Source organism: Sphaeramia orbicularis, chromosome 9 (genome assembly GCF_902148855.1).
Source record: "Sphaeramia orbicularis chromosome 9, fSphaOr1.1, whole genome shotgun sequence".
Classification (NCBI taxonomy): Eukaryota; Metazoa; Chordata; class Actinopteri; order Kurtiformes; family Apogonidae; genus Sphaeramia; species Sphaeramia orbicularis.
The window spans coordinates 11,263,274-11,276,214 of NC_043965.1; the positions used below are offsets into that span (position 1 = coordinate 11,263,274).

The 12,941-nt window shown below is 36.3% G+C and overlaps 1 protein-coding gene across 2 annotated transcripts in view; it reads right to left on the reverse strand.

Moving 5' to 3' along the window:
• The window catches only part of ypel1 (yippee-like 1), a 46,459-nt gene that overhangs the window by 23,669 nt on the left and 9,849 nt on the right, over nucleotides 1–12,941 (reverse strand). For both annotated transcript variants that reach the window (XM_030143628.1, XM_030143627.1), the window contains exon 2: nucleotides 9,056–9,340. In XM_030143628.1, the coding sequence (XP_029999488.1) occupies nucleotides 9,056–9,172 (117 nt within the window). In that variant the 5' untranslated portion in view covers nucleotides 9,173–9,340. The remainder of the gene's footprint in view (nucleotides 1–9,055; nucleotides 9,341–12,941) is intronic.

Genomic DNA, 12,941 nt, shown 5'->3' on the forward strand with positions numbered 1-12,941 from the left:
CCTCAAATTGCGCATAAAAATTTGCCTAGTGGAAAAATGACAATTTCGCCCAAAGTCTCATTTTTCAATAAAAGTTTTTGTGCTGGCAAGAGGTGGTTTTTCGGGCGTAGCGCAAATAGTATATCATGCAAAACTGAAATGGAAAGACCTTTTTTCGCAACTAGAGTCAGGTGAATTAAAAAAACAGATGTTGACGTACATTACAACAAGCGAAGAAGAAGAAGAAACACGTTGCCGTATGTGTGGACACACCAGGAAACCCAATCATTTTTTAATTTAGTATGAGATAGAGGAGTAATATATAATAAAAATGAAGATATCTGTAAATCAACACCATATTTACGTTCATTGCCATGTTTATGGAATGACTTCCCGTGTAATCTCGCGGTGACAAATAAACAAATTATCGCATTTGTGATGTAATGGAAAAACCGACATTATGCACTTCTGTTTTTTCGACATTTAGCCTAGTACATATCAGTAAAGTTTTGCACAGATCTCCAATGGAAAAGCGACTAGTGATACAGAGCCTCAGTGTGATCAACAATCAAATACTAACCATCAGTTTCTCACATTAACCCCAAACATAACACCTCATATTAATAGAAATAATGCACAGAATACAACATATATCTACATCTGTAATAATATATTGATTGCTTTCTTATTTTCTCATTATGTTTTGTACCAGTAATGTTAATGTGCAGAATAACTGAGTCAAACAAATGAAATAAAACTTTTCAAACTGTAGTGCAGTTTGTGTAAAGTACCATAAAATACAACTGCTCTAATAAAAAAAAAAAAAAAACTGTACTTCACAGCTTCAGTGTAGGAAATCTTCCCACCATAAAACATTTCTGTTCATATAAACAGAAGCCACAAGGTGATATTTCTAAAGCTGGAGCCTATTTCAGGACCTGAGGAACTGAATGGATCTGGTTCATCTGTATATTCCAGTTTGAAACTCCTGCCGTTTACTGTTACTGGTTCTCCGACATTCCTGCTGCTGACAAAGTGGCGTGACTCTCCAACAAACACCCTTTAACATTTCCAGCCCCTCCCACTGTAACCCTATGGAGCTCATAAAGGTTATGTGTCACTCGAGAAGTGTTAGAGAGTGCTCGTAAGACACGGAATAAAAAAAAAAGGTACAACTATTAAAGACAGGAGGAGGTCCGCATACGACTGGATCCTACAGAAAACTGCTGCAGTATGGGTTGGATTACAGATACATTAAATATTACTCATCTAACAACCAATGAAATGTTCTAATACCCAAATGACATCATCAGAGATTTGTAACTGGAGCAACTGATGACAACAGCCAAACATGAGAAACCACAGCAGCTGGATGCTGGAAAATAAAATGAAGAAATAATACAATGAATAATAAAAACATGTCTGGCCTATATATTTCCTTATATGTTGCACATATTTCTTTTATCTGTAGAATACAATTGGCTTTTTGTATGTTGCACACTTGTAAAAAGTCACCTACTGCACGCTTGCTACTTCATCATGATTATTATTGCTATTTTTGTCACTTTAGCCACTTTAACAATCTTGTTTATATTTTTTGTCTCTTTATTTTTTCTATTGTATTGGGGTACACTGTCTTGTGCTGTTGTACACACTTGCATTTTTGTACATTTTAGTATTTCTTTGTAGTTTTTTGTATATTAATGATTTTCAGTGTAATTTTGTGATATTTTATACAGTCTCTTTGCACTTGAAGTGTTTTTGCTGCTAAACTGATTTCCATTGTTCCTCTAACAGTGACAATAAAGACCTATTTTGTTGTTTACATCTGATGATTCAGGTAAATGGGGTAAAAGTGCAGTAGTGCATCCAATTATCAGCTAAAAGTAACTAAAATCCTGTATGTGGTACCACCACATATAATGGACCACTACTTCGATCTACAGACAAAGGAGCAGTATGGGTTGTATTACAGGTACATTAAATGTTACTCATCTAACCAGTAATGAAATGTTTTGATGCTTAAATGCTGACATCATCAGAGATTTGTTACCAGAGCAATTGATGACAACAGTCAAACATGAGAAACCACAGCAACTGGATGCTGGAAAATAAAATGAATAAATAATAAAATCATGTCTGGCCTGTACATATCCTTATATGCTGTACATATTTTGTTTATCTGTAGAATAGAGTTGGCTTTTTGTATGTTTTAGTATTTCTTTGTAGTTTTGCATATTGTCAATGTTCTTCGGTATATAGTTTCAGTATAATTTTATAATATTTTTATACAGTCTCTTTGCACTTGAAAGTGTTTTTGCTGCTAAACTGATTTCCATTGTTCCTCTAACAGTGACAATAAAGACCTATTCTGTTGTTTACGTCTGATGATTCAGGTAAATGGGGTAAAAGTGCAGTAGTGCATCCAATTATCAGGTAAAAGTGACTAAAATCCTGTATGTGGTACCACCACATATAATGGACCACTACTTCAATCTACAGACAAAGGAACAGTATGGGTTGTATTACAGGTACATCAATTGTTACTCATCTAACAACCAATGACATCATCAGAGATTGATGACAACAGTCAAACATGAGAAACCACACCAACTGGATGCTGGAAAATAAAATAAAAAAAAAAAGAACGAAATAATAAAATAATGTCTGGCCTGTATATAGCCTTATATGTTGTACATATTTCTAATATCTATATATAATATCTAATATAGACATGGCTTTTTGTATATTTTAGTATTTCTAGATTGTGTATATTGTCAGTGTTTTTCAGTATATAGTTTCAGTATAGTTTTATGATATTTTAATACAGTCTCTTTGCACATGAAGTATTTTTGCTACTAACCTGATTTTCATTGTTCCTGTCACAGTGACAATAAAGACCTATTCTATTCTATTGTTTACATTTGATGATTCAGGTAAATGGTGTAAAAGTGCAGTAGTGCTTACAAGTATCACGTAAAAGGTACCTACAATCCTGTATGTGGTACCAAAACATATGATGGACCACTACTTTAATGTACAGACAAAGGAGCAGCTATGGTTTGGAGACGAGGCTGATGCAGAAATAGTTACACTATTGATCTGGAACAGAGAAAACAAGAAACATACGTTCATGTGCAGGGTGGGGAAGCAAAATTTACAATGAACATTTAGTTGTTTTTTCTCAGCAAGCACTACGTCAATTGTTTTGAAACCAAACACATATTGACGTCATAATCATACCTAACACTATTATCCATACCTTTTCAGAAACTTTTGCCCATATGAGTAATCAGGAAAGCAAACGTCAAAGAGTGTGCGATTTGCTGAATGCACTCGTCACACCAAAGGAGATTTCAAAAATAGTTGGAGTGTCCATAAAGACTGTTTATAATGGAAAGAAGAGAATGACTATGAGCAAAACTATTACCAGAAAGTCTGGAAGATACTATTAAAGAAGAATGGGAGAAGTTGTCACCCGAATATTTGAGGAACACTTGCGCAAGTTTCAGGAAGCGTGTGAAGGCAGTTACTGAGAAAGAAGGAGGACACATAGAATAAAAACATTTTCTATTATGTAAATTTTCTTGTGGCAAATAAATTCTCATGACTTTCAATAAACTAATTGGTCATACACTGTCTTTCAATCCCTGCCTCAAAATATTGTAAATTTTGCTTCCCCACCCTGTGTACGATATTCACATTGTCATCTGTTCACAGTTGTGTCACCACTGGCAGGTGGCAACTTGGACTTCTGGCCAAATATAATCGGTTCATCTGAACTTCTGTGTCCTATCTAAAGACATCTGGCAGTTTAAAACAGAAGGGGAACGGCGATAGAAAAACCCTGAAGATGTATCCTTGGATTTAAATCACAATCTTGAAAAAGGTGAAGTAAGAGTTCATTTGCAAAAGAGTGTTTTCATTTACAATAAAAACTTTAATTAAATTGATTTTATGAATTTTCGAAAGGGAATGGATTGAATAGTGTGGTTGACAGCTAAGTGGAATTTTTTTGAACATTTGACGTTTTCATTCCTAACTTGTGCATTTTTCTCAACATTTCTCTCATGCAAAACATTAGTGTGATTTATGGTTTTAAAGCAATTAAAAGCGCAGACAACATAACTCCAGAATTAGCGTCTAAGGCCCCTGATCCTGCTGAAGGTGTAACCGTCTGGTGTTAGAGCTGTTTACACACTCGTCTTCATGCTTCCACTAACAGGCTGAGAGTTTCCAAGTGTCTGAGCTGCAGGAGGCAAATGGATTTTAACCTGGAGATGGATGGATGGACGGACGGATGGACGCTGCGTGGTGAGAGTGTAATGCACGGGGAACACGCCATCGGTGTCTTTTTATACAACGGACACAGGTCAGACCACAGTGTTAGTGAAAGCACAACCTGGACGCTGTGTGGTTGAAAATGTCAGCAGGGCCCAACTGTTTGGACTTCATTACCCAGAATTCCAACTGTCAGTGAAGTGCCCACAGAGTTCCAAGAGGTGGTGATACTTCACAGCAGAGATCAGTGGATGTAAAAACCCTCTGATCCATTTGTGTTTAACTCCTCGCCGTTCGCAGGCAGTTAAATAACCAGGCCTAGCAGGAAAAACCATTTTGGGTAAACTTTTAACTGTAAAATGAGGGTGTTAATTTTTCGACTAAAATCTTTCCGACAAGAGAAGATAATTATTAAGGACAGGACGCAGTGAAATTTAAGTGTAGGCTGTAAAAAAAACTATAAATAACTGGTGTCGACCTTTGATAAATCCTCCCCTGCAACCTTTTATCTGGGAGTTTTAAAGGGGTTTTTGGAAAAATATCAGAAAAATTCAATGAAATTAACTCTGACCAACTTCCACTTCATACTGCATATTTTTTGAAGGACTTAGAGAAGATGCTAATTAAATAATATCAAAAACTTGTGTATGGTAAAATGAAAACATGCAAGAATGAGATTAACAATTAACCTGATGAAAATACACATAAAGACCTGACATACTGAATTAAAGATTATATTATATAAAAAGCCCTTGTTTTTACCATTCAAGCTGTTAGCTCAACTGGAAGGTAGACTAAAGACTAATTGGACTTGGCTTGCTCAGTTTCTTACTCTTAACAAAATGACAAAGAAAAACACAAAAATTAGCATCTATGACATGACAACAAAAACAAAACAAAGAAACATCGATGTCCAAATGTCATTTTAAATATGGCACAGAGCATCCCAACTTTTCGACCAAAGCTACGAGGATATTTATTAGTATGTTTAAAAAAAAAAAAAAGAGGCTCGAATAAATAAGTGAAAAAAGTGGGTGGGGCTTATTAATACCCCGCCCCTCCTGCTCCATCTTAAATTTAATTTAAAGTTAATTCTAAACTAGATTACACTAAATTACTGTCTTTTTCAGAGTTCAGTCAAACCAAGACAAACATTATACGGCCCAAGTCTTAACTTTTAACCTGATCACACTTTGTCAAATCGGGTGAATAATCTTCAAGAAACTAGTGGGACAAAAATCTCAGACAGACAAACGGATAAAGCATTCCCAGATTATTTCAGGGAATATAAGAAATGGCTAAATCCTGGGTAAATATATTTGAGAGTCGTTCATAACTGATGGGAAAGTAGCAGAAGATTATTCATTTGCATCAGTCATATAAGATGTGTTTTCCATTACTTTGAAAAGGTTCATTTTTCAGTTCAGCATCAGGGTTTCTGAGTGTTCTCTGGTGTCACTTTGAAACATTTTCACAGAATATTTGGTTAAGTAGAATTAAAATTCAGGCCGGGCAGCCTATGACACCTAGAATATAGTGTGATTTGGATTCCCTTCAGGTCACAGTCTTTGCGAGATGACAGCAGTCTGACAGAAACACAGCGCTGAACAACTAAAATGTGTCATTTCTGTGAAATCTGAGGAAGTCATCCCCTGAAATATCTCTGCTCAAGTGGGAAATGCAGGTACTGTGGTCAGACAAGGACTGCCTTTACTGACTTGATTGAATCACACAGGTATGACGCCAACATAAGCCAATTATGACCTCTAAGGCATCCTTAACAACAACAACAACAACAACCTTATTTGTGGTGAATATTCTTGGAATAAACTGCTAAACATCCACAGTGATTGTAGGTTAGGCTACGTCAACGCAACAAATACTGAAACATTCACCTCATTTGTTTAGTTAACTGATAGAAGATCAGTTATAAGATATTTTGATCAATAATGCATCCATTTAAGTAGTAAGTTTATTTATAAAGTGCTTTTCACAGATAAAAATCACAAAGTGCTGAACATAAAATGGGCCCAAGAAAACAACATAAGAATACTAATTTCATAAAATAAATAAAAAGGATAAATCCATCAACCAAAAACTTTCCTAAATAAAAACGTCTTGAGCTGCTCTTTAGAGAGGAGAGAGGTGGCAGAGGCATAGCCGAACACAGGCGCCATCTTACCAGCCTCCCATCAGCCAATTAACTGAAATAAAATGCCATTTTTTCTGAAACTTTCAGACTGTTGTGTCAAGAAGAGATTCCGTTAATGATAAAGAATCGTGTGGAGCTGCAGCCAAATGGCCTCTACAACCTCTCAATACAAACAGTTCATTCTGTCCTGATCTTCATCTCCTCTAAAAGTCTGAGGCAGATTTTACAAAACCCAGAAAAAGCGACCAAATCCAAAATAGCCAAAGCACGCCAACGGTTCTGTTCTGTGTCCCAGTGAAACAGAGTCAGTAATAACAGCAGCAGTGGTCGACATGCAAGCCTTTGAAAAACGACTGTAAGACATAAAATCCAGACAGTAAAGCAGACAGACGAGCTTTGGAGATGGAAAAAGGCAGGTGAGCATTAAATAAAATGGCATCACTGTCAAACCCAAGAACCATTTGACACAACAAACCCCCACGGGACAGATTTAGACGCTCCAAAATATTCCACTGTCAAATTTTAATCATTATCACACATCATGTCATCCCAGTGGTGACTCAAAGGAACCAAGACACATATTTTCATTTCAGTGCGACTGTAAGAACCGATCAGTGTTTGATTTGCAAATAAATGGACAAGGAAAAATTATATATGTGTGTGTTTTATCATATGAGAGCATTATTGTACCATTATGTCTGTATATGTTAAACAGAGAAAAACAACACTATGGTTAATAAAGCTGGCAAGAAATAAGAATTTTCAGAAATCTATTGATGTAGAGCAGCGTTTTTCAACCTTGGGGTCACCTGGAATTCAAATGGATTCACCTGAAATTTCTTGTAATTGATTAAAAACAAAACAAAACAACTACTAATAAAAAATATGTTGTAATGTTTCAATATATATGTCATTATAATTAAAACACCACACACTTTTCCTTATAAAAATTTTGAAAAGGCGCATTATATACATTATATAGCCTAAATGTCCTCTAAAATTAATGTTCAATTGCAACATAGTATAACAAACTATTATATGATCAAAAACAAAATAATTTTAGCTAAAAAAATGTCTCCGTTTTGAACGTCTGGGGTCGCCAGAAATTTGTGACGTTAAAATGGGGTCACGAGCCAAAAAAGGTTGGAAACCACTGATGTAGAGTCAGAATGTTATTAGTGTCTGAGTGGTGGCTGTGTTTATTATTATTACTGTTATTATTACTTTTTTTTTCATTGTGCATTCCTTTGCATTTTTGAGGGCCTGAATTTTACAAGTTTCATAAACATAACTTCAAAAATTGCTCTGTAGCGCCCCCTAAAGACCCCTACTCCCAGCTCCATTCTCCGATCGGAACTAAATTCGGTAAACATATGCATCTCAATGAAATCTACAAAAAAGTCAATGAGGCCTATGGTGTCAGACCAACAGGAAGTCAGCCATTTTTAATTTAGAAGGCATGAAATTGTGAAAATTGTGATTCCACATCCAATCCGCATCAAACTTAACATGTAGAATTAAGAGTCCCACCCTGAACACTGTGGTATCGTTGAACCTGACATATAGCGCCACCTACTGGCAACAGAAAATTAAATTGGGAGGTCAGCATCATGTGACTGACATGGAATTTGACAGGTTGTTCTATGCGTGATAGCCAGTGACATGGCGTGTACTGTGTGACCGTTCAGTAGTGCCACATAATGGACAATGGAAGTCACTTTTTTTTTGCGCTGCTTCATCAAGATATAGTGTATTAAGAAGAGATGCTAATGGTGATTAGCATATTAGCATGCTAACGGTATTAAGATATAACGCTAGTGATACAGCAGTAGGTAATGGAAAAAAAAACAGCTACGTAATGAAATATTTAATCACTTCAGAATAGATCGTTATCCTTGTTGATCTACTTTTGCTCAAAACTGGGATGCATTATACGACTCACTACTCACTCTAGTGGTCTAAAGGGGGATTACAACACCAGCTGGCACAAGGCGAATTGGTCTGGCGTCCACAGTGGCATCTTTGGCACATGTTTGAACTGTTTTTCCTCACGCTCAAACACTAAATATTTTCATTGTCCTTTAGTCTGTTGTTGGATTTTTCACTTCATTGATTGTTTGGTCTAAAACTTGTTTCCCAAAACCCTAGATAACATACTAAACACAATTAGCACTGTTGCTACATTCTGGCATATTTACAGCTGCAATTGTAGATGTTCAATAATATGCACTGTCCCTAATAAATAAATAAATAAATAAAATTCAGTTTACAGTCAAAGATGAGGAAAGAAATGAAAAAATACTTCAAATGTATGAATCTGGAATCAGAGAATTTTCAATTTCATTTCTGTAAAGAGCAGAAAAGTTACAACCAGTATCCTTAGAGTTTAAACACAACTGAACAGACAGAGTCACAGACTAAGTGTATTTGTAGGAAGTTACCTCTTACGTCTAGTTTTACCTGTCCATGTTTTCCCTAATTGACTTTCATCGTCAGTGAATGTAGCTACTGCAAGACGCCTGCATTTCCATAAACACAGACGGAGCAGATGAATGAAACCCTGCAGGGTGGGTTGATGTGAAGGTGACGGAGGAGTGGACTGAGGGTGAACAGGTGTGAACAGGTGTGCGTTTCCTGCCGTACCTTTGAGATGAGCTCGTCGTGGTTGGCCAGGTGCGCCCGGCAGTGGATGCAGCTGTAGGTGCGGTGGCAGGTGGGCAGGTAAGCCTGGAAGGTTTTAGACTTGGTCATCTTCACCATGTCAGTGGGGCAGGGCTCCTCGCTGGTGTCAGGGCTGGCACTGGAAGAGTTGCAGCTCTGCTGGACTTGCTGACAGAAGAAACACTGGAAGATGCAAGCAAAAGCCGTCGTTGTTGTGGAGTGGGTGTGTGGTTCGCTCCACACAGACACCACAGGAGAAAATCAAACCTGCAGGAGAGGAGAGGATGAGGTCAGACACCGGTTCATACAGCCCTATTTTTAACACTCATGATCCTGATTGCATTTCCAATATGAGACGACGATATGAGACGTCACTCATAGCAATCATTTGATTACAATCATCTGTTATGTGATTACCCTCGCACGTTGCTGATGACCAACATGGCTGTGATGTAACTCAATATAAGGACGAATGAAACCAGCTGTTGTTCACTTGAAGTCAAACAGCAAATTTCATTCAATCAAAGCCTATTTCCTTCTTACATGCTACGTATGAGGAGGTCGTCTATTTTTGTTCATACCGACCCAACAGACACATGTTGAGACTGAGAGTGTTGTTTAAGTCCATATCTGAGACAAAAATACACCTGAATCATGCCTTAGACCACAAGTGTCAAACATGCGGCCCAGGGGCCAAATCCGGCCCGCCAAAGGATCCAGTCCGGCCCTTGGGATGAATTCGTGAAATGCAAAAATTACACTGAAGATATTAACAATCCTTTTAGTTCAGGTTCCACATTCAGACCAATTCAATCTCAAGTGGGCAGGACCAGTAAAATACTATCATAATAACAACTCCAGATTTTTCTCTTTGTAAATGTAAATATTTTCATGTATTTACACTAAAACAAAGTATAATTTTTAAAAAAATGTGAATAACCTGAAAAAATATGAACAACCTGAAATATCTTAAGGGAAGTAAGTACATTTTTAACAAAATTCTGCCTGTTATTAAATATTTTGTGTATTTGTAGATCCATTGTGATCTGTAAGTTACAATGTACATGTGTAAATGATAAACTGAGGAAGAATATTGCTAAAATTACACTTATTTTTTCAGTTTGTTCATGTTATTCACATTGTTTAGAAGGATAGTTTGTAGATATAAACCTTTTCATTATGTAAATTTGCTTTTTTTTTTTTGCTCTGAAACATAGAGAAAAGTTTGGAGTTGACATTATTTATATATTATTCTGTTATTATTTTACTGGTTCGGCCCACTGCAGATCTAATTTAGCTGAATGTGGCCCCTGAACTAAAATGAGTTTGACACCCCTGCCTTAGACTGTTAAATATTTCTTAATGTGACTTTAACAACGGTTTTATTTAGCTATAAGTAGGGTTGATTCATGAATTAAATCAGTTTTCTCACCCCTTATGAAAGGCAGACATGTTACGACCAAGCTATAACACGTTTATCTCTAGTTTTGTTTGGTTTCTGGTCTGTATATGATGATAGCAGATAACCTAAATGTTACACAAATACTGCAAGTTAATGCAGATAAACCTGAGCACCTCATTACAGACATTGCTTTTAACCCATAAAGACCCAAACAGCTGCTGGTGACCAAAACCATCTACTGATCTAAACAGTTTAATACCTGTTGATCCACTAATTCTATCAACACATGTAAAGAACTGGTGTAAAATGCAGTTTGTCGTCTTTTCACAGTCATCACATATGACCCATTTAGATGTTCAAAGGCTCCATAGTTACCGTTGAAACACCGTCATCTTCTACAACACTGATTCCCCAGTAAAACCCTTTTTGTGTCCAATTAATGACAAATTTTGTTGAAAGTCACTTTTTTCCCAATTTTTCTGTTGTGATATAAAAACCTTTGAATTTTCTCTAAGCTTTAATGGACATCTATGTGATCAGTGAATTAAATATAGGGACAAATACATGATTTACGCTGAAAAATGCTAAATACAGAGGATAATATTATAATAAATGGTGAAAAATCACTTAAGAAAGGTGAAATAGAGAGAAAAATTCCTTTGGGAAGTGCCATAAAAGTAGCACTGGGTCTTTATGGGTTAAACAGACTGAAACAAACTCACTAGCCTAAGAACTAGGGATGGGAATGGTGAACCAAAAACACAAGGGAATAATATTTCATTTCCTTGGAATCATTAGTCTGTTTGCTTAATGATTCCATTTATTGGTTCTGTGATGTCATCAGATCATTTCCGTATTTTGGTTCAGATTACTCTAAAGTCAGTTTGTATTTGACCAGGAAAGACGACACTAGGGAGATTTACAACAGTTGCAGAGCTTCCATTAGGGCAAAGGGTCAAATTCCTCCAACATGCACTAACATTTAACCACAGCATCCAATTAAACGGCACCAATGGCAACATCTGTGATTGGCTGCTTCGGGAAGGGGGCGGTGACTCTGGAGGCGGAGTCTACAGCAAGCCGTTCCGTCACAGCTGCTAACATTAAATTCCTCCGGTTTCCATTAATACTGTTAATGTTTGCGCCATTTCACTGTGCCAACCTCCTCTACTATTGTTTATGAATAATCTCCATTTCGTATAGTTCCATTTGGATGACGACCAGGCTCAGAGGCTGCGGCAGGTAGCTCTAACGCTCCTTTAACTACACATTTACACCCTATAGGTCCAATCCACTGCTAAATGATAGAGCATATTTAACCTTAACCCTATAACGCCAAATGTATTATATTTGATAAATGAGTTTTGAAGCCCTCTACTTGATCAGTGTGATTTTTTTCCTTGAAAATCCTGATGTATAAAATTAGATACATGCAATACACGGATAATCCACCAGGGGGGAGGAATTCATTCACCAGAGGCCTTTCCAATGACACTACAAGAATGTCATTAATGAGGAAGGAGGAAGAACTTTGCCAATTTTGAAAAGGAATTACCAGTTTCTTAGACATGTTTGTGTTATGCACTGTTCTGCACTGCAACTCTTACTTTAATATGTGCGTGTTTTTAAATTTTTGGGTTTTATGTGTTGTTTTCTTACTTGCTGTTATTAATCACCTTTTACATGTTTCTTTTATATTGTTTTAAATGCGTTTCTTTTTCCCTTGTCATTGTATTTCAATGTCCTGGGTGAAGCACCTTGAATTGCCTTGTTGCTGAAACGTGCCATTCAAATAAACTTGCCTTGCCTTATATTATGTTTTTGTTTGTTCAAAAATAATAATATTTGAGCATTGAGACTTGATGTATCATATACGACACAAAATTGAAACTCCTATATGCAAATTGATATTTGGAAAAAAAAAAAAAGTTTGGGGTTTCAGAAGGACCAATAATGGCTCCAGTTTCAAAGAACTGGAATTTTCTGTCAATGATTTCATGGTTCAGGCTTTACAGGGTTAAAGAGTTAATGCTAAAGAATCAGTTGTACTATAGTTTATTCCCTAATCCAATAAGAATCGAATTGATATGCAATAATGGAATCGGAATTCTCATCCCTAAAGGCAACCTGTGTTAGCAACATTAATACAACAGACCTAGAAATTAGTGCATGTAAATAAAATATAATTACTGTTAAAAAAAAAAAAGTACAATCTGTAAAGTAGTAATATGACAAATTAAAACTGACCCCAATCTTAGATCACTCAGTCCTAACTCCAGTGTATTGATATTTTCTTACACTGCTACTCATGAAGGATGATTTGAAGAACGGTTTGACTGAAGGAAACATTAATATTAATTCAGTGTTTGTTGTTTTCTTGACACCATTTATAGTCAATATTTGCTTTCATTAACACGGTTGATGATAAGCTGGGTTTGATTTACTCAAACTCAGAGAAAAAAATCT